At 38.6% G+C, this 27550-nt stretch overlaps 2 protein-coding genes across 2 annotated transcripts in view; one reads left to right on the top strand and one right to left on the bottom strand.

Annotated features, from left to right (window-relative positions):
• The window catches only part of LOC124165414 (glycoprotein-N-acetylgalactosamine 3-beta-galactosyltransferase 1-like), a 38512-nt gene extending 13053 nt beyond the window's left edge, over nt 1–25459 (bottom strand). The window contains exons 1-4 of the mRNA XM_046542824.1: nt 25339–25459; nt 24057–24254; nt 1089–1190; nt 322–474 (exon numbers count right to left, since the gene is read on the bottom strand). Coding sequence (XP_046398780.1) covers nt 322–474; nt 1089–1190; nt 24057–24254; nt 25339–25348 — 463 coding nt within the window. The 5' untranslated portion in view covers nt 25349–25459. The remainder of the gene's footprint in view (nt 1–321; nt 475–1088; nt 1191–24056; nt 24255–25338) is intronic.
• On the top strand, nt 19159–21791 carry LOC124165410. Its single transcript, XM_046542811.1, has 2 exons — nt 19159–19481; nt 20078–21791. The coding sequence occupies exons 1-2, from the start codon at nt 19269–19271 to the stop codon at nt 21674–21676; spliced, it is 1812 nt and encodes a 603-aa protein (XP_046398767.1). The 5' UTR covers nt 19159–19268; the 3' UTR covers nt 21677–21791.
• Nucleotides 25460–27550: the final 2091 nt, after the last annotated feature.

The following is a 27550-nucleotide window of genomic DNA, read 5'->3' as shown; positions in this document are numbered from 1 at the left end:
GATGTCACGATCAGCCAACATGGCGATGGGTCGTTTGGAGCGCAAGATTCAAAGACAATTTTCAAATTGGAATTTTACGAATAATACGCAGGTTAGAGAAGAACTGCTTTCAATCTAATTTTCAGCAAGAAGGATATTTATTTATCGCATAATCATCCATTTTCAGTGGAATTACCCATTAAAGGACCATAATAACTCCATGGGACCGACTCAGGTGTACATTAACGCTGTTTTAGGCATAGATTCACCATAGATGAGCGCCATAAATATTCCATTCGCTTGTTAATCTTACCCCTGATATGTCGTCCTTTCCACACTCACCTGCCTGAGTGCTGATGAATACGAGCGCGTTACATCGTCGTCCCCACGTCTCCTTGACGGCCTCCGCCTTCGTGGCATGGTTCCTGGGCTGCGTCATCACCCAGCACACCACCCTCACCTCCTCCCACAACTCACGAACCACACTGCAGTTACCTACGCACGTAGACATAGATAGAAGAAATGTCTTCCGTGTATTACGAAGCCATAGCACATATGAAAAAAATTCGGAGCACCGAAAGTCAATGATTACGAAGGATTGTCTCGGCCCCTTGGTTCATCAGAAACAGAGACCTTCGGAAAGATCTGAAAATTTACCCAATCTTTCACGAATTGAAATTCATCCTTCCTATAATATGAAATTTGCTAACAAGCTAAAATTATCAGTTGCGTACAATAAAATTGTTGGTAAAATAGCATTAATTTACGGATTTTAAACACTTCCGAGTAATGAACAGCTGAGAGCAAGTTATCGAAAGAAAATATGAAAAGCACACGAATTAATTTCACTAATGTTCAAAGTAATGATTCTGCGGTAAAAATCAGCAAATTTATGCTTCAATAAGAGAGAGAGAGCAAGGCAAAGTTAACAGGAAATATTTTACTTTGAGATAAACTGCCGTACATGAAAAAATATCAGCTTGCCTACAGGTAGAATGCTATGCATTCTATAGTATGTACTAAATACAGCACTTTGTCCGGAAGTATAGTACTCTCAACTAATGAAAAGTTCATTTGAAACTAATATTTGTTTTAGAATTTCAACTTACTTTTCTTCACAGGAACATACTCGACAGTACTATCCTTACGGTCCTTCAGCGTGAATGGATTTTGGTAGATTACTTTTTCCGCATGTGGATATGAAGTCATTCCTGCCAAGTAAAAATAAGTGCCAAAATTAATCAAGGATTACCCGGCCATCAAAAACTACATGAGCTGTGGTTATCGGCAACGATAGCGACAATTATATGTCCCCCAAATGGCTTCTTGACCCTGCAGTAAGTACGTTAATGAAGACACTAGGTAAAATTTAGAGAAATATCGTTGTTTTAAAAATACATAAACAGAAATGGATGTAAAGCCTTAATATGTTGCACGTATAACATAGTATTTCTCATTCAGAACAAAAACTCATGGTAATCTTCGCCGGCGTAAAGAATATACGTTGAGAATTAAAAACGACCAGATTGAGAGAAGAGAAAAAAAATATAGTGTAAAAATGGCAAAACTATCGGATCGTGGGAATTTGTTCTCATATTGTACGCGTTTTCTAGAAAGCAAGTCATTACACGCAATATGAAGATCACGCTTCATCCTCGTCACTGCGCCTTTAATAGTTAAACGTGAGTTCTTTTCTCTGAAATTTCACCCCTGAATGTTCCAAAATTTTGGTGGATCCCAAAGTTTCTTTGTGCCTTTCTATGATTACGAATTCCTTTTTTTTCATCATTATTTCTGACTTTCCTTCTCGCACTAAGCCATTGGTTTTCGAAAAGAATAAAAGGTCTTGACTGTCACACTTTCAACGGCTAAGCGACGCCCATTCCTTCTCCCCGTTCACAAATTTGAGCAGAAAATTTCATCCTCCATCTTTGACAATAGAATTCGTCTTTCTTTTGTTCATATTAGCCGCAGAGAATGTGCGATTTGCCCGCTCGCCCAAGTTCTATTTCTATGGTTCCCGATTTCCATTTTTGCTTGAGTCTAAATCGATTTAGAAAGGGATATAAAGATTTTATTTATAAATGCATTAGAATCTAAGTAACTTCCAAGGATAAAATTTATGAATATATAGATATACATGCATAAACTATTCATATGAGATGACAGGGAATAATCAGATGACAGGTAATGTAAGTACTAAGATTTGTAGGAATCAAGGATTATAAAATGGGGTGGTGGAGAAAAAGAAGAATGATATTAATGTCAAAAACACCAATTCATCGAAAAAGATGCCCATTGCTTCAGCTCTTGGTCAATCTACTCGATGTCTAACAATCAGCAAAAATGCAAGTATATAAGCCACGAATATTCATCATTACAGCGACAAATATAGTCAACATCGTAATCAATTAGCACATCCATTCGCTATTGTCATATTTTTACTGTGTGTCAGCGATGGAAATCCAATCCGTTTTTTGGGCGTTTTCTTTCGCAAGTTATATCACATATGTCTCTCCAAGAGAACTAAGAAACAAAGGTAATGATGAATCTGGACGGATAACGGATATTAATTACTTATGCTATGATAATCGGAGGAGGCGACCGACAGCTGAGGTCCTTTGCGTCGTAAGGGAAGGGTAGGTAAGGAAGATTGGAGAGAAACCCGGTGTCGGCATTAGCCTGCTCTTAAGGAAAGACGCCAAGGGGACCACGGCTTAACGTCCTATCCGACGGACGGAGCGTTGCGCTAGAAATGCCCTCCACACAACATTCAAGTAGGGATCGGGCAGTCTCTGAAAATTCTCTGCCACCGCCGGGATTTGAACCCGAGCACACGGGGTGGGAAGCCAACACTCTAGCCACCGCACCAAACCGATCCCCCTAACGGATATCGAACACCTTTAGTCGTGGCAGAATAATAATCCAAGTACATCCATGAAGTTAAGTATTTTTAGGATAAATAATAGCATATATTTCAAGTTCCTGAATTAATTGCACGGGGAATATTTCATCTGGGTCGGTGGGATTAAAACATATATCAGTAACTAGTCTCATTAGATCTTTCAGATTCTCAATTACCGATAGTTCTAATTTATTTTTTTGTGATAATTACCATAAACCATTGTTATTAAATTAAAACTCCGAAGTACGGAGTGGAGTAAATTTTCGTAAAAAATCATTCCCGCCAAGCACCCACGAAATATCTCGCAGCGCATTATGTGGTGCACGTGTAGACAAGGAGTGTGCTCAGAAATGCCCAAAAATAAACGAGAAACCCCAAGAATAACGTCCACAAAATAATCAATAATCCACTACACCTATGTCGGATGATTCGCCAACTCGTTTAGGCATTTATGCCTTTCTCTGACTACTACTCGAGTCATCATTAGTAGTCAACTATCCTAGGATTGATTTGACGCAGATCTCCATTTCTCTCTTTCCTATCCGCTAACCTTTTTATAGAGACATATTTCTTCTCTTATACATCCTTTATAACCTGTCCTACGTAACTCATTCGGGGCCGTCACTTCCCTTTCACCTGCCCTTCTACGATAGTCTTCATCTGGTCATCGTGCCTCAAAATGTGGGCAACTTGGTTGTCCCGTCTTCTGTTTAAGATTTTTAGGAGGCTTCTCTTTTCTTCCACTCTTCTTGGCAGTTCCTCGTTACTTACAGGATCAATCCATTTTATCTTCATCATTCTTCGGCAGCATCACATTTCAAATGCTTCCACTATTGACTTCTCTGCTGCTGTCAACGCCCAAGCCTCGCTTCCATAGAGAAACACACTCCATGTGTAGCATCTGATGAATACTACTCGAGTATCGATGCAAATATCTATACTCGAGTGCACTTGGTCTGCTCCTTATCCAGACCCTTATCTAAATCTAAGAAACCCATCCTTCATAAGAACCCACAAGCCCTGAAGGATAATATCTTCGGAGCTGAATTCGCGCCTGCATTATGTGCAGCGCTTTCCGTTTTTCGACCTTGCCGTTCCGCGCAAAGCTGGGTAACGCTTCCATAGCGATGTTAAGAGGGCGAAAGTTTTTTGGGACATACGCTCTCACTCTCTCTGTCAGTCTAGCCGTGGGAGAGAACGAAACGAGAAAAGGAGCAATGGCCTAGATCATTTTAATTTGTTTTCCGCAGAAGTACTGAGTTTGACAAGGGAGAACAACCACGTGTACCAAGTGAGGAACGAAGGATATGATTCTACCATATTTTTCGAAACGCAGTGTGATAACGCTTCAAATTATTTACCCGATTACCCGTTGAGGGAGTTTGGTGGCCTAAAATGTACGGCGCTGGGCTACAGATCGAAAGGCTCCCGTTGGGTATCCAATTTACACTAGATAGAATGATATTTTTTTTATATAGAATGACCACCACAACTGCTGGAATTTAAAACCCCTCTCTTAGCCTCCCCCCTTGTCTCTATCCTGGATCCGCCACTGCCTACCAATATCTAAAAAAATTACTTCCTGAGGACATTTGTAGACTCTGAAACAATGTCAAAATGTGATTATGTTTATACTTTTAATCCAAGGATACAATTAACCGTTGGGCTACGGGAGTTCACGATTTTAGCTGCCACCGAGTGCAGAAGAGACCCCCTGTGCAGGAGGCACCCCATGCCACGAGGGCTGGTCTGGAAGAGTTAAGCCCCTAAGCGATCTTTATGGTGAGGGAAAGTGCCCAAGTGCAAGATATCCATTAGCAATGAAAAATTTGGGTAAATGCCGCAGTCAGTGCAAAACGTTTTTTTTTTAATAAATATTTTCCCGCACCCTAAGGGTTAAGTATCTATTTCAAAATTTTACTGGAGCCAGAATCGGGAGTCTAAACAAATACCTCCCAAAACACAAGATACGTTGAGCTATGAATGACGATGGTGGTTTTCAAATTATAATACTCATCCATCAACATGACCTCAATAGATTTAACCATTTATTTTTATGGAAAAAATATTTCGTATGCCATTGAGTAAAAAGCAAGGAAAAACGATGTCGGTGCTGAAAGCTTTTTTGGACATCAGCGTATTTGTATTCAAGCGCATTTGTCTGCATAGTTCTGTCCTCTTTCTGCCATAAAATGGTAATTCCTCACGTTAACGATATAAGCCTCATGCATTTCATGCTGCAAAAATCACGCTTTGCTAAGATATGAAGCCATGAGTCGAGTCAATGGGAACACGTCTTCTTCCTTGAAAGAAAACTGGAGACACGAAAAGGCTGGCAAGAAAAATACGAGTTCTCGTTTCTACGATTCTGTTCAAATGTATGACCTCACTCAGAATTCAAGAGGGATTAACGTATATTGAATGAAGAATTAAACATTCCCACCATTGCACAGTATCTCCGGCATCATATGTGAACTCACACTGTCTCATGAGAACTTTTTACGAGGAAACATATGACTCTTTATTACCTCACTTTAATGGAACGACATAAGTTGGGAAAAGAACGGTCGAAAATGGTCGAAATTTTTGACTACCCTTAATGACTTGACGACTCCAAAGTAAGTAATGATGATACAAATAAATGAACAATTCCTGTTCTGGAGCAAACACAATGAAGTAAATAATGCGTATAAATTATTCTCGAATTTTAAATGAAGTCTGTGTCTACAAATTGCTAGATATTTATTAAGGATTTATTCAAATATTCCAATGGCGAAGGTAAAAGATGAGAGACTGCATTGTAAGAATATTGAAAGGAAATTTCGTGTAAAATCCTGGTGCAATTTGTTGACACTATTCGTAAGAAAAGCCTGAAATCTCGAAGCAAACAAATAGAGTACCGATTAGAATATTACGGTCATAAAATATAAACAACATGTAGACATGGGAATACTTGAAGATCAGTGGAACAATACATATTTCGGATTAATGCAAGTTAATTCACTTAATATAACTTAATTTCAAGAAATGTTTTGGGTAAGATTATGCCTTGGCAATAGAAGATAGGTTTCCCTTAAAGCGAAAAGTAGAGAAGAAAAGGCATTCTATTCACTATTTTCTTCGATAATAAAAAAAAACAACCTATTGTGATCAACACAATATTATAGAAATGTTCAGCGATGCGTAAGTTAACCATAAAACAAAAAAAAGTTCAAAGTCACGTTTTACTACAATACAGAACCAAGATTCATTGAGCAGGAATAAAAAGAGGATGCTCAATGCTCATCCCTCGGCATCTCTCTAATTACATAGCCACAATTAGAGTACAGGAGAGGGTGACACATAGGGAACGCACAGTGTAATCGTTCCAATAATGGCGAATAATCTCCGATTTCCTACGTGAAAGCATATTACTACGATAACTGATACAAAATACTATCAAAACCTTTGCGATTGCATACAATCACGCTAAAGAGCAATCAAAATCGTTGAGTGTAAAAAAAATATTTTCCTATCCATTCATTCTATTCCACTAAAAATATATAGACTAGCCTAGCCTATTAAAATTATACTGCAGACATACTAATGATGATTGTCACTATAAATTAGCTTCCTTAAGGTAAAAAATCGTTTGTGCGGAAATGAAAAAAACTGCTTTATCATAACCCACCGATGTAAAGTCATTTAAAGTTTAAAATGAATAATCATTCCATAAAGGCCTTCTATAATAGGTGCCCTTTCATCGGTAAAGCTTTGACAGGAGAAGGAGACGCCCAGGGGGTCTATCTTCCGCTTGGTTTTGATCGAACAATTATTACTCATGTCCCTCACATGGCTCATAAAGGCTTTAAAGTTAGGTTAAGGTTGTTTCTTAGAAATTTGATTCAATCACCGCGTCACCGCAAAATAATCCTTGAATTTAAAAAATATGTACACCAATTGAATGCATTAAATAAGAGAGTCAGGATAAAAGTACACTTCAGTCAAATGATAGACATACATTTCATTAACGTTTTTTCTGAAAAATAATTTCCGAGATTTTTTTAAGCATCAATTTTTAAACACGATAACCCTCTAAATCAAATCTCCCGACCTAGCCCTTAATTTTGGATAACTGAAATTACAAATATATTCATTTGGCGGAGTACTATATACCATTAATCTCGATATTGTTACTTACAGTCTAATAATTTTTTTATCTATTTAACAAAAGATTTTATTAGCATATTCCATTTTTCCCCCTCTTTGAGAAATTCTCAAGTGGTCGAACAGGCAACCGACGTTAAATACTGACGAATTCAGTGAATGCCGGGTGCTACGGGCAGTGAAGTTGTAGAGCATAGTTTATTCTACCGATGGCTGATAGGCACCGCGGCTACGATTATTCGTTACTCAATCACTTATTGCCAGTATAGCATAGCATAGTAGAAGCTTGATAAAATTAATGAATGGGCACACAAGATTTGAAAAAATCAATAATATTGAATTAACCATAAAATAAAAGGAAACAACCCATAAGAAATAACAAAGGAAGCGCCATGAACAAATCAGATGACTAAAAACGATTCCAATTTTTTTAAATACTTGCATGGCTACTTTTATCATTTTGAATATCATTTATCAAATCCCACTATATTCCCCTCCTCCATCTGGCAGTTGTTAAGCAGAAACTCTTAATTCCATTGATGGTGTTCATGCACAGCAGAATAAAAAAACAAGTTAATTTTTACGACACATACCACATACTTTTTACGATTTCCCATAAATACCATTGTCCTTTCGTAATCTAACATGTGTTTGACAAGGGTGTTCAAAATAGCGACATTGCAAATCTCTATGGAATCTGTCAAAAGAACTTCACACTCTTCGGATCACAATGGAAAAGCGGCTCGAAATGGAAAAGTTCGTCCGAGTCTTAATTTTTTTGTAATCCTTTTCTTTATGCACGCCTTGCCGACTTGAGCAAAGTGTGTCCTTGGCCCCGTGAGATATGAATGAGAAGTGGAGGGGATGAGGAGGAAAGTGTGAGTGAGGAGGTGGAGGGGGGGGGGGTGAGAAAGATTGAGGAGAGAGAGAGGAACGCATTATATCACCTTCCTTCCCGGAAGCTCTCACGAGAATAGTCAGGTAGACGGGCCCGGGGCGACCTTTTGTTTTCACAATGTCTTCGTCCTTTCCAAAGCCTGCTACGTCTAGTTCCTTGAGGCGACATTTCTTCATTATAGTTATTATATTGGATGCTAAAAAATTCTACTTCATTTCATTGTTCCGCGAAATGGAATGGAAGAATTCAAATTTCGAAACAGAAACATGTAACGTAAAAGCTTAGGCGACGGCATTTAGGAGATCCCAGCCCACTATGTTGAAGCTTGATTTATGCTGCCCATTTTCTCGTTTTGTAATCCATTTTCAATCGTGCCGCAAGTGTGGCAATGAGCGCAGAGCAATCCATTTTCCAATATTTGGAAATGACTACCTGAAACATCATGAATCCGATAGATAATGGCAACTCGTGTATAAATGTCGGTTTACAGATCTACTGTCTAGTTTCCCGCTAAATTTGGATCCCTCTACCGCCAGTCTCAAGTGGCGACCTTTGTAAACACATTCATTTCCGCGATGGGCGACGGAACATTTGAGCGGCCGACAGGAAAATCGTATACTGTAATCTTCATCACTGGTCAACTATCCTAGAATTGGTTGGACGTAGCTCTCCACTCAATTCTCCTATCAGATGATCTTTTCACACCTACGTATTTCTTATCTTTCACATCCTTCTTTACCTGTTCCATATATTTTGCTCGCGGTCTTCCTTTCCCGTTCTTGACATCCACTTGCCCCTCGACGATTGTCTTCATCAGGCCATAATGTCTCAAGACGTGGGTTATCCCGTCTTATTATTAAGGTTTTCATGAGGCTTCTCTTCTTTCCTACTCTTCTTAAGACTTCCTCATTACCAATGTAAGCAAGTCTCTATTTTGATGGAATACTCTATTCGTTTGGGCTATTCTTCTCATAATTTCTGTCTTGCTTCTCCCGTCACTTGTCTATTGTAATATTCGTGGGAGGAGGTATCAGCTAGGAATGTGCAAGTACTCGAATATTCAAGTCGAGTCGAGTAGATGTTACTTGACTCGAGTGCTTCAAGTACCATAACGAATGTCGGGTATAGTCGAGCAGTTTCGGTGACAGAGCTATCGATGCCAGTATGTTCAGAAATCTGCTGCTAGTTAACGCTAACATAAAACTCATGTTAAAATATCGTTTTTATAGTTGATCAATCGTGCTATTGCCTTGGAATCTGGCTTCTAGCTTGCTTAACACGTAACAACCAACTACTATAGTAGTCAATGTTGGTGGCGAATGCCTTTTAATCAGCGGTGGCGGTCGACCCTCTTCCGACCCAGCGGCGTATTTGGAGTTGACCGCTGGATATCTCATACTTTCTTATGCGATACTTTTATGCCCTGCCGTCATTTCTTTACTCAATCGCTGAGAGAATACGTAAAAGTTCTTAAGATTTCTAGGAAAAAATATATAAATTTTAGGTGTTAACGGAAAATGCCGGTTTTTCCTGTGTTTGACGGTTCAAGTGATGCCATATTTTAGCCTATTTAAGTAAAATGTATGTACGATGTTTATTGTTTTTTTTCCATTGTTGGCGTTTAGTTTCCTTCTTAATCTAACCAGACTCACAGAATTAGAGTTGCTAATGTTAATTAAACGAAAAAAGAAATAAATAATGGTTTATTTTGGCTATAAAGCTAAGGTCCGTAGTTCGTTCGCTTCTTCCACTTTAATTCCACGGAAATCCATGAAAATCGCTGATATAATTTTTGATAAAAATTCCCAAGATTCCGAAAATCTTGCAATATTGGCAAGAAAGTACTTGTCCATTCCAGCCTCACAAGTATGTAGCGAAGACAATTTTCTGCAGGCAGTAATACCGTAATACTGTAACATTTAGGTGTCAAAACCTGCTGCCTGAACATGAAGAGAAATTGGTTTTTCTGCATGAGAATCTGAAAGTATCAAATCTTACATGATTCATTTACGTATAAAATCTTCATTATAATTATGCAAACGACTTTACTCTAGGCTCTTCGTAACAGTGAGGATACATATTTAAATTTAAGGTTAGACGTATTACTAGAAGTTAATTCATTCCAATTGTGCTTATGGAACTGTTTAGGACACATTAATTTTCTTTCATCTCCTGCTTCTGACACAGTTACGTTCCTCATCATCTCTTACTTTTCACGTCAGGCTAAGCTTTCAAAAGAGAAAATTCACTAGGGCATTGGAAAAATGATAATGTGTTGGTGCATGCATTATCATTTTACTAGAACCAAAAATTACCAAACTCGACTCGACTGGACTCGATACTCACGAGTAGTTTATAAACTCGACTCGGTATCAAAAAGTACCTCTCGCACATCCATAGCATCAGCTCTGCTGGCCAATGAAGTGGCAAATACACATCATCAATCCCAGAAAGGCCATATAAGTAACATCAACTCAATGTTCCTTCTCCTGCAAAACCGAATCATTTCAGCAGAGGCGGACTTATTGCCTTCACCATAACAGAAGAGAGGTACCATGATTTGGAAAGACCCCTTTTATTCCTGTCACTTTTTACAACCGATTCCAGTGACTGAGAGCCCAATATTTCCTCTAGAGTAAAACTGAAAATTTAAAATTTAAGTACTAATAAATGCTGTGTCAGAGCATTTGGATAACTTCATGAGTCATCAGGCAAGGAATAACTGCTAGCTAATCTCAACTACAGCTGATGAAAGACGGGTAGTTTGGATTTCGCACGGTATCAATCAATTCCGTATGGAGACTTCGTTTTCTAAATCGGATCCATGACCTCGGCTAAAAATTCAATCATACAGTTTCCCAATCAATAATTACACGATTAAAAATTCAATCTCCCCATTCATTCAACAACAGCACGCACGTAATCATATTGAATAACCGCTCAAGTATTGGCAACAGGAGAGCGTTTTGTCACGAACAATAAATATAATCCATTTAATTTCTCCGAGACGAAGATTAAATCAGAAAATCACCGTTTAACACAGCTATTTCTAAATCTATTTCACGCAGCAAAACGAATTCTCTATATGGAGAATGATATGTGTAAACTATTGCCTATTGTGGTGTATTCAAATACAACACCTATCAGCAGTCTAAAAACAGCCGTCCGAATTCACTTTCAACATGTAATCTCCCGCTCGCAAACAAACAAGAATATTGGAACGCCCTTGTCTTATCTACGGCCAAGTCAAAGACTCATTAGGTAATCGGTCGCGCCCACCGAACTCGCCAGTCACTCAAAAGATACGGTTCAGGTCTCGACCTTCCTCCTACAGCCGTAGAATTCATCACCACGTACCTCCTTGGCCGTCGAACGTTTTCCTGAGGCCAGGGGGAGAGTCGAGATAATTCTGACAGACCTCCACCAACAAAATTGCCTGACTCACCGAATACATTTTGAGTTATTATGTAACTCCACTTAAGCGGGAGACTTAAACAGCCAATGAGTCACCTTATTGTCCAATTTGTATTTTTAACGTTGGCAATGAGGCAATGAAAATGTGCGAGGGTATTTTATTCTATTATTGATTTGGGGCAATCAGGCTTTCCAGGTCAACAAGTCAGTGAGTTAATGAATGACAACGAGTCTATATCATAAGTAATTTTTAATCATCTTTAGCTACTAACACTTGAATGCCATTAATACACCAATAGTGAGCTAATTTTAAAGAACTTGTCTTCTGGTTTCGATCAACCGTTGATAAGTCTACATCAGTACCTCTTAATAGTGCTTTGGTTATCATTATAAACATCAATGCGGAGTAAAAATAGTATTTTAATCGGTAAGATAGAGTTGAATAATGAAATATCCGACACTTGACTGGGTAATGCGCTTGACGAAGCCGAAAAAACCTGCGGTCTTATGCTGATTTAGTTTAAGTAATCAATAATGACTATCTTGAAAAAGAAGAGCTGTGTTTATAGCACAGAGCAAAAAAACAAAGCAAATTAGTACACAAGATATTTATCCATTATATATTCATTTATACCTACATTAGTATCCAAGAGCACAAAGCAAAAAAATAGTATGCAAGGAGTGAAAAATTCTAGCAGTAATGATTTTATTCATTAATATAAAAAAGCATATAAAGATTCTCCATGAAGAAAGGAACGCAAACTATATGTTAGTCCCAAAAGTCAAAATAATGACGAAAGAGTGAGATATCCTCCACGAAGGAGGAACAAGCAAAGTCTATTGCGGTACTAACTACTAAAAATTTCATGAAAAATAGGAGGGAATTTTCGCAATAATATATTATTTTTATAAGTATTGTTTCGTGTGATAAATGAATGATCTGAGTGATAACCATATGATTAATAAAACTAAAGAGGGGTATATAATTATTCCTCATAAAGTAGAAAGAGTTTGAGAGGTAACAAATGAATTTTGGATATGTTGACTGTAGTATATGTAATTTTGCAAATGAGGCACACTAACTCTTATGCTGGGACAGAACTTTACCAAGTAAAATACAAGAACTTCGGAGTGTAGAAAGATATAACTAGGTGGAGAAATGTACGGAACCAACCTTAGGATTGCTGACCAGTGATAATAATTAAGAAGAATAGCACTGAACTGGTATGCATAGTGAAATGAGTTACAGGCAAGTAAAAAATCGGTATCTATTGTACTGTGTGATAGGATCTAGCGGCCAAATATCATTTTTCAATTATTAAGCATTTTGCCTGTCCACTTGACCAACGCCGCTCATACTGTAGCCCCACAAAGCCTTGGAATCGATAACACAAATATTATTGAATCTTGTGAGGGACTTATGATGGGGAGAAGTTTTTCATCCTCTCCCTGTGGTTACCACTCGACATGGGAACATACATCCTCCAACTCCGTTGTCAGGAAAACAGTTGACCCAAATCCATTCGCACGAAAGTGCAACTCATGACCGCGAATGAATAATGTTTCTCCACCAAAGATCAAGTGGGTCGCGATGAACAGAATGACTTTGTGTTCCCTTCCCCCGTGGAACATTCAGGATTGAAATTATCTCGGACTCAACGCGTTGAAATGCGAGCAACACGCACAACACATCCCACTAATATCTCCAATGAAAGGTAGTCAGCACAATAATGCCCCATTATGTAGTAGCACGACGCCTGCCGGATACATGAATTTCCTAACTATTGTACGCTCGTCAAATTCTATAGCTTCGTTTCCAACTGAAAGCACTGTGAGATGGGCAATTAGTTCGGCCTTGTAGCTGGAGATACAGGCTTTTCGACTCTAGAGAATGGAAACGAATCCAATACAATGGTGAGGATTTCGGTAAAATTAGCCATGACATGAAACGAAATAAATGAAGTAGACCCCTGATAGGATGAAAATGTATATTGGTAATAAGTCCAGGTGTACCAACAATAACTATAAATTCAATACACCAACGGATGAAGTTCGCCATGATAGAATACTTGACTTAGCCGGGATTAGAACCCGGATCTCCCGAATGCCGGTGAGGCGTGTTAGTCAGTTACACCACCAAGCCATTTTCTCAGACTGGCAATCGGGAGATCCGGGTTCAAATCTCGGCTAAGTCAAATATTTTTTCATAGCGAACTTCATCCGTTGGTGTATTTAACTTTGCACCCGTGTGCGTGACTGCGTACAAAGTCACTTGTTCCTGCAGTGCTTTGAAATATAAATTCCTTTCTGGCTAGCTCTGAAGATGACAAGATTTTGAGTTTCATAAGATAGAGGATCTTTAATGGTAATAAGTAATTATTCGTGTTAAAAACGATTTTTCTGATGCTTCCTGATATTCCTGTCGGAAGTTACGCTGAGCGAAAATATAATTGCGGTAGATAGGAAATTATGAAACGACGTAAACATTTACTTTCGACGGATAAGGTGTTTAATAATACTATTCGTACCTCCCAACGTAATGACTCCGGGCTCACTTGGAATTCTACTAGAATTCTTGGTCAATCCAGACACAAAAATTCTCTCCCAAAGATCACCAATCCAATGTAATTCTCCGTAACTTGCTTATTCATTCGTCTCTATAAGAGAGTATGGCCTCAGGTGCCAATCATCTCCCCGAATAAACGACATTCTGAATAGCAAGTTTACGATGGGCAAACGCGACGAACCTTGGGTATAAGGATGTCCATACAATAATGTCAATTATGCTGCACCACAAGGTCCTTTCGAGGTCCATAAGACCACATATCAATCACATTATAAACCTCATGCTTTCATCCTAAGTAGGAGAAGGTCACAAGCCGTACTCAGACATTGGAGTTAGACGCACCTAACTTTCGTCTCGCCGAAATGGCCATATCCGTATGCAATGAAGCGCTCAACCGATACGAAAGTTATGTAATACCGGGGTGTTATCGTGATAGGTCATGAAGGCTATAAGGTATTGTTCCTTCCTCCCACGGTAAAGGCATCATTCATGCCCTGAAGAGAGTCATCAATCCACGAGCTCGATCGATTTTCATTGAGAAACACGACCTAAGGATACTGTATTCTAGAGATGAGTCGATTCTCGATACCATCGATTCCTGCGAATTTATATCGGAAATCGATCGCCTAAAGCTGATACCGATACCGTCAATACCTATACATAAAATGACTGGTTAAGTTCTGGTAAAGACTGGCACTTCACAATTGCCAATTTCCATGGTGATAACCATCTAATATGTTGTTATAAATTCATTGCTACGTATTTTTATGCTGAATAGTAATGAAGCTTTTGAATTACTAAATTTATGACTGCCATTCAATTTTCGGTGTCTTTGGTTTGTATTATTGATAAGACTATTTGCATTATAATGAAAAAGTTCTTCGTAGATATGAATAAAAATTAATCAAGTTTAGTACGTTACAATGTTCGTTTATGCTCATATTTTTCATACTTTAGTAGAGAGATCACGGATCAATTCAACCGCAATTTAAAAGAGAATATCTATGTAATAAATTTTCTTATTGGTCGAGACGTGAAGTATAGCGTCAGCAGTCAGCCAATCTGGCTAATTGTCAGCTTTTGATAATAGTCCCAAGACTAAATTTTTTAAGCTGAAGTATGCTTGGGGGCGGCGTATTACTTGGAAAAAATATAGAGTTGAGGGAGACATTTAATATCATACTTAATTGAGGCACCAAATCGTGCCATCGGGATATTCTTTCTGTAAACATTGTACCGCTTAAATAACACCGTATTGAGAAGAATAAATCCATAACTTCTAAAATTTATCTATCAGTTGACCATGGAGTTACGGCATTCTTCCACACAAAGTGTATCCAACACTCACAAAGGCAAATCTTGGGAAATGAATCTCACTGACGAGTTTCCGCATTTGACAAGCCCTTACTATTACAAATGAACAATGTTACATATCCTCAGCATGGTCTATTAATGAGCATTGCAAATATAGAGACATTGCTTTCATTGAAAACATCTATCCGTGCACAATTGGAAAATGTTTTTTTTTAAACTGAGTCCGATTGTTCTTTCACATTGGAGAAATCATAGACACGAAAATTCCCATATGGTTCAAACAGTGGTATTTACCAATACTTGTTTGAAGTGATAAAAATTTTAAAAACATTGAGTCCGATTGTTTTTTCACATTGGAGAAATCGCAGACAAGAAAATTCCCATATGGTTCAAACAGTGGTATTTACCAATTCTTGTTTGAAGTGCTAAATTCGCGTGAATACAGTGCGCTCATTCAATGCTTGAATAGTAACTTATGAAACACCCCGAGCCACCAATTTATAAAGGAAGACAAGTAACGGGACTGAAGTAAACAACAAGTGAGTTCAAGAAAGATTCAGCATCATCAGAATACAATGAATACAATTTACATTGAGCTAACTGTCCGCTCGTACTCCAGAGAAACGAAAGAGGGCGTGTCTCCATTGTCACGCCGGGTGTTTGAACAGGTCTCTCTTTCAATGCATCACCATTGACGGTGTTTCTTTCTCAGAGGCGACGACGACACCAGCATAATACTCTCTGACGTGAGGAAAACGCAGTCATGGATTATATTCCAGCCGACCTTGCCACGTACACTGAGCGGATGATCACATAATTCATGAGTAAACGTGTCATTTTTACCAGGGATGGCAATCGAAACTAAACGAAAGTCAAAATCGGTAAAATTTCAATGGTTGAGTTCCCAGGAGCGAAATGTAGAAACGAAATGAAATGGATTTAAACCCGGGGAGCTAAACCGAGGGTCGAAACGAAATCGGAGTCAAAACTACTTATGGTCGAAACTAAACTAAACCTCTGGGCTATGACGCAGCCAGGAATTTCGTTCGGGGAGGGGGGTCCAAAACCAGGGAAGGAATTTAAAAAAAACAGGGTACTGAGTAGGAGGTTTTTAACTAATTTTAACATTTTTCATAATTGAAAAAGCTTCATTTGTTAAAGAAATATTTTGTAAATTCAATATTTTTCAATATTTTGTTTTCTTTTATGAAAAAAATGTGTTTTTACGTTTCGTTGGGGGGGGGGTGCAGACCCCCGGATCCCCTCCCTTGGCTACGCCACTGCCTCTGGGACGAAACGAAACACGTATTATGTTTCAAACCGGAGGGACCACGTGCTTCACTTTCGAACGGTTTAGTTTCGACCCACACACCGAGTACGAAGTATGGTTGAATGAAGTAGAGGTTTGGCCTACCGCCATTATATGCATGGGGCACTCATATTTTTACTACAAACTGGAGAACGGTGAACCATTCGATACTCATCAACTCAATGTTTTAACCTCTCTATATTTTTATAAATTTTCTCATAAATTATGTCATGAAATGGGTCGAAACTAATCCCTCTTTTACCCCTCCACTCAACTTCTGGCATCGAAAGTTAACTATGAGCAGCAGAGTTTCGATCAATTTAGTTTCGTTCCTGGGAGTTAAGTTTCGTCCCAGGTCGAATCTAAACTCCTTGGTGACTTTAATTTCGTGCGGGTACGAAACTCAACCCAGGCCTCGTATTTTCGATTCCCTCCGGATAGAAACGAAACATTTTCGCTTCACTCGCCATCCCTGATTTTTTCAAGGATTATTTAACAAATGCTTAAGGCACGATTAAATATGGAACAAATCACTTTGAAGCACTGCAGAGAGCGCTTCCTACGAGCGGTAGATTGAGCTTCAAAAAAATACTTAAATCCACACGCAACATTAAAAATACTATTCTTTTTGTGCTTTCATATCAGCCACTCCTTGACACTGGCAGTTTACCCTTATCTTAGGTGGTTATGTAATTAGTTTCAGCCCCTCTTCAAATCTTATGGCGAACCTGTATTTCATGCTGCATTCTTATCCTTATGTGGTGTAATAGTCAGCAAATACTACAAAATTCTCAACCAAATGATCTTTATAAAAGACCATTACAACAGTTATCGATAACAAATTCCCAACAAACATCGACAATTGGGCCTCTCTCAATGACATATCGACACTTGCGCCCAAAAATTCACATGTAGAATTTGCAATCAAATGAAGCATTTTTCAGATAGGATGCGATTGAAATTATTAATATGTTTGAGGAAAACTATCGTTTTCTACAGATATGACTTTCATGGGTATCTTTTTAAGAAGAATGTTATACTTTATCAATGACGAGCAACGCGAAAACCTTCCTGAGGAATTTTTGCACCCAGTATGCCGTGCAAATGCCTCCTTAAGGGTTTACCGTCGGCAAGTCTTCGAAAAGATATCGTGCCATTTTTCGGCAAATACAGATAAAATATTAGGAGTATGGGAGATGAGATGAATTCAAGATTGGGCAAATTAATGCTAAATAAGGAAATACTGTGATATTTTACATCTCAAATGAATGAGCGTTGAAAATAGAAGTTAAGTTATTATTAGTTGATGCATAGAAAGTATTGTGATAGCTCTAAGTAGTGAGCGCTAGGCAGTCTAGAGGCCTGCAGTTACAATAATTATAGCCAGTAAATTCAATTGTACCGGGATAAGCCAAGGTGAAAACTTTACGGAGTCACCCGCAATTTACAACTTGTGCGAAAATTCCACCAAAAAAAATCATCAGAGAAAAAACCATCTTGGCTGGCATAGTCAACAAATTTCCTCAAAAGTTAATGACTCAACGGTAGCTTAACTGGCTTAAGCACTCGACCGGAAAACGGGGAATCCGGATTCGTATACCAGTCAGCGTCAATGATTTTTTCTGTGTAGAATTTTCGCACAGAATGAAAATTCTCCATATGAGAGAAGGGCGCAAAGCATCCTAAGAAGACCCCACCGTATATGAGCTACAATGGAGAACTTGCACATTTTTTGAAAAAAATAGAGGAGATAGAGGACGTTGAATCTTGCACAACGCAAAAAACCTGAGGGCTAGGTAACGCTTCGTTTCCGAGATAAAAATTCTCAAAGTTGTCGAAAATCTAACGGCGCGAAAAACGGCGTTCGAAAGGGGGCGTGGTTGTTTCCAAGGGTCTGACGTCATATATGCCGTTCCGAGGACTCCGAGGCAGTACTACAGCGGGGGCCGCCGTTCCGCCCGCTTCCTCCGGGACTCTGGGCGGCACTAACGGGGAAAAGGAGCAAGGGTGGAGTTTTGGGGAGGGCTGGGAAGCCGTATATGGTAATTAAATGTAACTTAAATGGCAATTTGTCAGAAAAATTGCGTGAAAAGTTATCGGGATCACTATGCAGTTTCTGATCCGGTGGCGCGCCATCGGGTCAGGAACTTGGTTTACTACCGTCGTTTCGATGTCCGACTCGGCCATGCCCTCAGGGCTATTGTAGTCGGATATTGTAGTTCATATCCAAACGTCGGCACTTATATAGTTCTTGACCCGATCCCGAGAACTCTTCACGCTATCTATTCGCCGGAAAAGTACCAAATTGAAAGCACCAAGCAGGATTGCTGGCCCCCCAAGATGAAACTGTATACTTCGCTAATGAAAAAGAAGCTGAAACGCTACACTAAGACACAAGTATTTAAACGATGCTTCACACGTATATAATGAGCATCGTAGGTGGCGGAACCGAAGTGAAATTTTACTAAATATCTCTCTTCAATGTCCCTTGCTATCGGCAATGCCATAACGTCTTTCACCGCAGGCGCCGGCGAAAGGCTGGAATTCATCGGTAAAATTCGGTAGTTCATTCAGAGGAGATCACTCATGTTCCCTTTGAAAAACTGGTTTGCGAGCAGAGAACGACTTATTCCTGAATTTTCTGTAACCTTGGAAACTGCTAACATCTGAATGTTGTTTAGACTCGCTTATATTTTTAGACTTGCTTATTTTTAGCGTTGTTAGATTATTGGACAATATGGCAGCCCAGCGTTCGGCCATGAGTAAAGTTCGGTATAAATACTGTTTGGTTCCCGGATGTCGACATACAACTTTCACGGCGGCCGAGAAAACATTTATTCAATTACCCAGTGAAAGGAAATTGCGTTTACTATGGCTGAAAGCAATGAGGAGAAATCCTGAGGACATATCGAAGAAAACTATGGGATTCGTATGCGAGGATCACTTTCATGTGAGCATACAAAATTAATGTAATTATAAATTTAATTACTTCATTGGTTTTTCCAAATAATTTCATTTACGCATATAAGTTCAAAGTTCAGTAATCTTTATTGATTAAAAGTTTCAATCAATCAAAAGTTGTGAGTTAAGTGTGTTGAAGACAAATTATAGTTATGAAGTGAGAGGTTAAAACCCTAGATATTATGTAAGAAGTAATTTCCTCAATAATAAATAAATACAGTAATTAATTTCCTTAATGATGAATAAATAAAATAAGAAGTACTTTCCTCAACAGAACCATTCCCAAGATGTCTTCATGCAGATTTGTGGAATGGAATATGGTAGCAAATAGTATAACCCCAACTAATTGTTTTCTGAATTGTATCCATTCGAATTTTCATACGTCTTTTCTGAATGTAAATGACACTCAATATCATTTCCGTTTCCTCATCTAGGGTTCTAACCTTTTATTTCATAGCTATAATTTGTCTTCAATTCATTTAAATCACAACATCTTTGGATAATGTAAGCCACTATGAAAATTGTAAAGCAGTACAGAGTAGATGTGAGCGAGATATTCATTTATATACATATATATTTTTTTAGCTTGAAGACGACCTGGAAAATTTCATTAGATTTAAATACTATGGAGGGAAAGTCAAGTTAAAACCCAGTGTTGTACCCCATATATTTAAGTGTCAGCTGGACAGAAAATGCATGCATCCAAAGAGGAAGCGCCATTGTAGTGACGCCAGAGCAAGAAAATCCTTGATTAGTGCTTTGGAGGAGGCTGATTCTGAGGAGACAGAGGGAGATAAAGGATTTTTAGAAGAATCGGAAGGAGACATAAGAGATGCAGCTGAAGGACTATGCCTGCTTTCCAATAGTGCACAGTTAGAGGAAAGTGACGTGATTTTTGAGCCTTCCTCAACTCAACGTGGCTCCCCTGGGCAGGGAAATATTGGACCTCATGCAACTGATGCTGCTATAGAACCATTCTGTTCACCTTCCACTAGCAACTTTGAAGCGATGCTAGAGAAAAGTGAATTTACTTTATATTCTGCAGAAAATCAGAGAGATTTTTCCTCGCAAGTGAACATTAGGCCTCAATTTCGAAGCAAAAAGATTCAGTGCAGACTTTTATCCGTGAAGGATATTGCTTGCTCCCCTATAAAGAATGGACAGATACAATCTTCAAGCTATACGCAGATTGGAAATAGTCAGTATTCATCAGAAGATTCTATTTCTTCTGATTCCGAGGGTGATTCTTCTGAAATTGAAGAAGAATATTCAGAAGAGGAAAGTGAAAGTGACGAACTACCGTGCATTCTCGTAACCCAAAATGAACTCAATCTGAATGTAAGACTTTATATGAGTGACACAAAATTCTACTTAGGCTTGCCGCAAGCAAGTGTTAATGTTGTTAACATAATAGCTGACACAGTGAAATGTGGTGTAACAGGAGTTCTCCTTACTTTAAAAAAAATCAAGCTGGACTCAACATTCAAAGAGCTAGGGTATAACTTTGGCTGCTCTGAAAGTTGTGCATCACGAATTTTTAGTAAGAACACCCCTCTAATAAGTTCATGCCTCTCTGAACTGATTTACTGGCCCAAGTCAGAAGACATTAAAAGTAACCTACCATTGCCATTTCGTGCTAGATTCAGCCATGTTCAAAGCATCATTGACTGTTACGAAATACAGATTGAGAAGCCCACCAATCCAACGCATCAAGCATTGACTTGGTCTAATTATAAGAAGGCAAACACTATTAAATTCTTAATTTCAGCAACACCAGATGGCCTCATAAACTTTTTATCAGATGGTTATGGAGGAAGAGCAACTGATGTGAGCATAGTTAAAGATTGTGGCTATTTAAACGAGTTACCCGATGGCTGTGAAGTGATGGCTGACAGAGGGTTTAAGGGAATAGACCACTTATTAGCTGAGAAAGGATGCAGGTTAGTTAGACCCCCCTCAGTTAAAGTGGGAGAAAAATGCAGCAAGGCTGATGTTATATATAGTAAGAGGATTGCTAGTCTAAGAATCCATATTGAGCGAGTCATTGGAAGATTAAGGGAGTTCAAAATGCTCAAGCCAAATGCATGCATCGACAGAAATCTTGTTGTGAGTTTAAGTTATGTCAATAAAATAGCTGCAGGGTTGATAAATTTACAAAATAAGATAATTAAGAAGTGTGATTAGTTATTAAGATTTAATGAGTTAGTGAGAGCTTGCCTATTATTATAGCAATACTTGTAAGTAAAGGCATTAAAAGCATTCTACAAACCTCTGAAATCATTATTTTACCATAATTTTAGAAGTAACTCATATTTTCATATTCACATTATTTACACATTGCCAGACAGTTGACACCTGGTGGAATTTAAATGGACTAAGGTTTTAAAAAGAAATTGTACAGTAAAATCCATTAAAACCTTTTATTGGAATCAAATGGCTTTAATTAACAGTGGAAATATATTTTTTCTCCAGAATTCCCTGGCCCTGTCAACCAGTGACTTTGTTAAATTTTTATCATAATTTACAATTTTAATTTCAATTTTGGAATTGACTTCGTACATAGGGTCAGCAACGCACAATATTCCTTTTTCCTTCCCATAAAACAACATTTGGAGTTGCAGTTGTGCATGGCATCTACTGCCCACTTTCCCACATTTGCCAATATAATTTAACTTGCATCTTTCAGATGTGGGACACTTCACCTCAACCACGTATTCAGAACTAATGGCATCAGGCGATGCCACAAATTCAGGGAGTTCAGCCTTCAATAATAGTCCTGTATTTTCAAAAGTAACACCCAACTCTCGTCTTAATGACTTAATTACATCACCTTCTAGCTCTTTCCCCCTCTTCATTGGCCCTGTGATTTTAAAGGGTCGAGCACCCAACAACTGCTCTGCAAGGACACCACCACCATCCATCTTACAGTTAGCCACTGCATAAATCATTGAGGCACCCACTCGTGCATACCTCAACTTATGCCACAGATGACATGATGCCTGCCCAACAGTCAATGATGATGCTTGTAAACAAAGGGGCAGGGTCATTTTTGACTTAACAAATTGAATGAAATCCTCATACAGCTTATTCGTCAAATTTTGATTCTTAAATAAAATTCACAAATGGAATAAGTCCAACTGCTCAAGGGAGTTAGAGGGAGAGTTGTAAGCCAGCAGAACACATTGATTGTTATTTTCCCTGCAGTCCATCAATACCCGGTCCTTGAAATCACCAATTCCATGAATTGGGTCCACAGGCTTTAAATTTCCTAGATCAGTGGCCTTAAGGAGTTGGTTTCTTACACCAGACAAACGTGGCTTGCGCCAATAGCACTCAACTTCAGTTGGGGAAGGCTCTAAGCTCTTGTTGTGGAGCCACACTAGGAAAGCCAAGGCATGCTTGCATCCCCCTTAAACATGAAGTGATAAACATGGTATCATTAGTCATCTTACAGAAAAATAATTTACATTTTATTTTTTACAAATTATTATTTTACATATTACCATCGATTCTACGTGAATATTTCGTCTATAAAAACGTCGGTATGCGTCTACACTTAGATGAAATTACATTCAATTTAAGAGTTACTTGAAACCACTACAAATAAACATCATAACATAAACGTACTTATAAAGCCATTAACTGTGGTCTCAGCTACTAATAAAGATATGCATGAATTAGTTAATAACTAGTATTAATAAATCATTACGCCGATTCATTATAATTACCTGACGACGCTGTGCAATCGTGACAGTCAAGGCTCAAAATCGTCTTCGACGCTTCGTCGAACACCATGGTGGCATTATAATTTTTGGCCGTAACTTTATGTTCCGGACAAATCTCACACTTCACCCGGCATAAATTATTTGATCTTTGTAATTGCACACGTCCAATCGCGCTCTCAATGTATTCTTTCCTCATTGATCTAGAATAAAGATTCATAATGTAAACATTGCGAAAAGGTCACCTGTATTATCTCAACTTTGCTATTAATGACGACCTTCTGCAACAGAATTCACATGAAAACAACTTATGCATTCATTTATCTTGTAAATAACATAAAATACTTACCGCAAAGCCTTTACATTTCGTATTTCAGCAGATGTGTACTTGTCACAGCTCATTAAGTACTCCATCATTATGAGAGAGTCCACTTCGGGCAGATTTCCGGGCTCCGCACGAATATATCCAGCTTCCATGCCGATAATTCTCTTGAGTTTAAAATAAAAAACAGCTAGCGTACTTCTTTAAACATGCACTATAGCGCAGGAGTTGTATATCTCAAGGTAAATCCACTTTCAAGCGTCTCGAACTGATAAACACTTTGTTATGCCTGGTTACCATGCCACGGAACGGCATATATGACGTCACGCGTCATAAAGGCCGTAAAACGATATCATTATTTTCAGAGCGCTACTGTTCAATTAATATGCGTCACTCAGGTTAAAGAAAAGTATACATATTAAAGATTTTTGATTTTCTATACGATGCATGAGTTAAATTGGCTGTACAAAATCCTTGCAAGTTCTCCATTATCGCCATGGCCAGTATTATGGCACAGTACCTTTTTCGGCGTCATTGGGTGTCAGCCGTGGTTGGCGATATCGCTGTCCGGCTCGAGCGACGGCTGTCAGGGCCACTCCGAGGGCGCATCCCGCGATCGCAGCGGCCGCGACCGCCAACCAGATTCGAAGGATCCGCCGAGTCCTCCTCCGGCGCCCGCCGCCACCACTCCTGCCCGACTCGCGGGTAGCGCCCTCACCTTCGCGCGGGGAAAGAGAGAGGGCAGGGCGACGTTAAATCTAAATTGGCCGACGTACATTTTCACGTTCATTTCTATGCATTCAACCTGGAAGTCACGGGAACTAATCGGCGGTTTAGAATCAATTTTCTCCTCTCTACCTTCATGTATAAACACAGAGTCATACTTATGGGTTTTTCATTTCTGTTGATCCACTACGCGGGAGATTTCATTGGAAGTTAAAATAATTGTACTTACGTAAATTCACCGATATGCCCGCGTTAGGTTGGAATCATATTATCTTTTACTGACAGTTATACGCTCAAAACATTATTCAGCATATATGAAATGTATATGATGTTATATTACACATTACGCGTAGAATTTCAGTTATTCCCGGCGGATAGACTGAAGGAATACATTTGGGATTTCAAAACCACACCCGGCGGGAAACCAAAGATTTATTCCTTAAAACATTACATATTTAAAATACACTGGTCAAAAATCCGTAACGGTGGAGGTATAGCGAAGGCACACATTGGCAGCTAAGTAAAAATGTAATGCATGAGGGCACACAGCAAGGTGGCTCGAAAAAATCCTTCTTTCGAATCTAGTTTTTATTGAGCGGGCACCTGATATCCGATGTAGTCAGTTTTTTTCCAAATCGAATGATATTAACAGCTGCGAAGTTTTCTGCAGCATTGTGAAAAACGCGTATTGAGACCAAGTTTTTTTCATTGCCGATTTTTCAGCGACATTAGCGATTTTCATTCTGTCATCATTCAATGAATTTAAAGTTTATGCTACAATAAATCACGATGCGAGAAAATGGACCATTTTTTAAGGGTAGGAATCTCGTAAAGCAAGCAATTTTTTGGAAGCTATATAACTTCACAATTCTAGTTTTAAACAACGAATTATGTGTAAATTGAAGATTTTTTAACCTCAATATTATTTGGTACATACGATAATTTTGTGAAAGATAATACCCAAAATTATAAATTTTGATACTTTCATTATTTTTTTGACTAATAAGCACTAATATTTTCGTGATTATAGGCTCAAAAAAATCACTCAATCACATCAATGCTACGTCACCACTAACCTCTTTTCATCGTTCAGAACAAATCTTCGGAAGTATGAATGAGCTTTTTAGTAACTTAGAACAGATTCTTGAAGAATGCCTCTCGGTGAATTAATTTCACTGAGAATCTCCTTGTCCCGTAAATCGCGTGTATTTCCCTGCACTCAGCCTGATAAGAGAGCAGCCGGATTCACTCTTGTTTGCAACCTCTTACGCCCATATCGACCGTTTGCTCACTCAGATTATTACGGGCTCGTTTATTGCACGTCAATAAAGAGGATGGCTGTGGCAGTGCTGAAACCGCGGGTTGGGATAATAAAGAAAATGTTTAGATGCTTAACAATGTTTCATCAAGATTCACTTTTATCTGCGGGAGTTACGAAGACAAAGGGTAGAAAGGTGCGTAACCGCTAATTTACTCATGTATTAAATCCATCCACGTTCACCAAGACACGAGAATTATGACTATGCTTCCACGCCATTAATTTAAATTTTGTAGTTAAACACAAGAAATAACCAACCTACCCGTTTTTCTTCAACGCGTTGCAGCTTCGGTAACATGAAAATTCATCATCTATGTGTGTGCGTGGGCCTTTAATTTATTCGAACGGAAATACATTTAGTACAACGTCATATATCGTATTTGATAATGGTAGCATTACCGTTCAAAATGTTTACTTTCGATTCGATTTTTTAAAGGAAATTGATGGGCCTAGTGACACGAAGGGTCAAACAAAATCCCGAAAACTTTGCAAGAGTACCAGGAAATCATAATGACTATAAATAATAACAAAAAATAAGAGAGATTGCGGAAAAACTTACTAAAATTGCAAAGTAAAAAGTAACGTTCAAAACATTGAGACTCGCATTTTAATAGAACCCAAATTCTCCCACAAACCTCTTCGAATACGTTACTCTGCAAATAATAAAGCTACTGGTATTATCTTACAGCTTAAAATACCAAAGCATACTGCGAGCCCATTTTCATTTGTGCTGCAATCCATGTTTTGAAGAATAAAGATATAATTTTAGTTCCCGCAAACCTAGAACTCTATTCCTTTCATGACGAAAAAATAAACAAAACACTGATAAAACTCATCAGCTTTTACCCTAATGAGTACATAAGGTTAATTCTGCAGGTATAAAGGCTTATAAGCCATTTCAGTGTAAGAATATGAGGTACAAATTTCAATTTTAAAACGCACGGGATCGCATTGAAACGAAAAATATTGTTCCGTTGTAAAAAAAGGAAAACAAAATTCCTTATTTTCGTCTTTCAATAAGAGCAATAACTTTTTAAGATCGAAATGCTGGAATATCGGTGACGTTTTAAAGGTATCACTTAAATTCAAACGTTTCCACAACGCCTTAAATCCAGATCATATGTAAATCTAGAATTAGCACAGCTACTCTCTTCATCAAAGAACTGTAAAGAATGCGTAAGTAAAGAAAGTAAGGATACCGAAAGTTGGGTTGATGGACTTTTACTTTTTATGTCACTTAACGTCCGAATTCTCTTCTTTAAGGAAACCGCTCACGTGAATAGTTCCAAAAAAAAGTCCCTGATTCAAATGGAATCTTAAACAGCAGCATGTTTTCAAAAACTAACACCTCATGTGAAATTAAATGAATGTTTATGTTCCGAGTACGCATATAATTAGCCATCATTGACAGCGACTTTTAGCTGGGACGATTCTCCCAATTATGTTTCAAAATCAAGTTCACGTGAGATTTTTTCTTGTTTTTCTCCTTTCCATGGATGCTCCATGCTATTTTAGCCAATGCATGAGGGCTCAGGGGAGCCCTTCGAGGATACAACCACCGGGGCCAGGAACCAAGCGCGAGGCTTATACGCCCGGACACCCGGGGAGGGGCTGGAGAGGAAGGAAAAGGGAAAGAGGCGCCGTCGCGATCGGAGCCCGCCGACGCCTCCAGGGAAAGGATAGGAATGGAAGGGAGGGGAATAGGGATAAAACACTCCAGCGCTATAGAAGCGAAGGAGGCCCTACCTAGCGAAACCAAGCATACGCAATTTCTCTACCACCATCCCGGGGAGATTTTTCTATGAGGAAGAAAAATCCCAATGAGAGGGACAGTGGGAAGCTATTTTAGCCAGTGGTAGGATTTTTATATTAAGCTAATATAATACAACCGTACTGACGGGTAATATAAAAAGATTTTTTGGTGAATGTCGTAAATGGCTATTGCAAAATTGAGGACGACAAAATTGAAA

This window comes from Ischnura elegans, chromosome 1 (genome assembly GCF_921293095.1).
Source record: "Ischnura elegans chromosome 1, ioIscEleg1.1, whole genome shotgun sequence".
In the NCBI taxonomy this organism is placed as follows: domain Eukaryota; kingdom Metazoa; phylum Arthropoda; class Insecta; order Odonata; family Coenagrionidae; genus Ischnura; species Ischnura elegans.
This window is presented reverse-complemented; position numbering and strand designations above follow the sequence as displayed.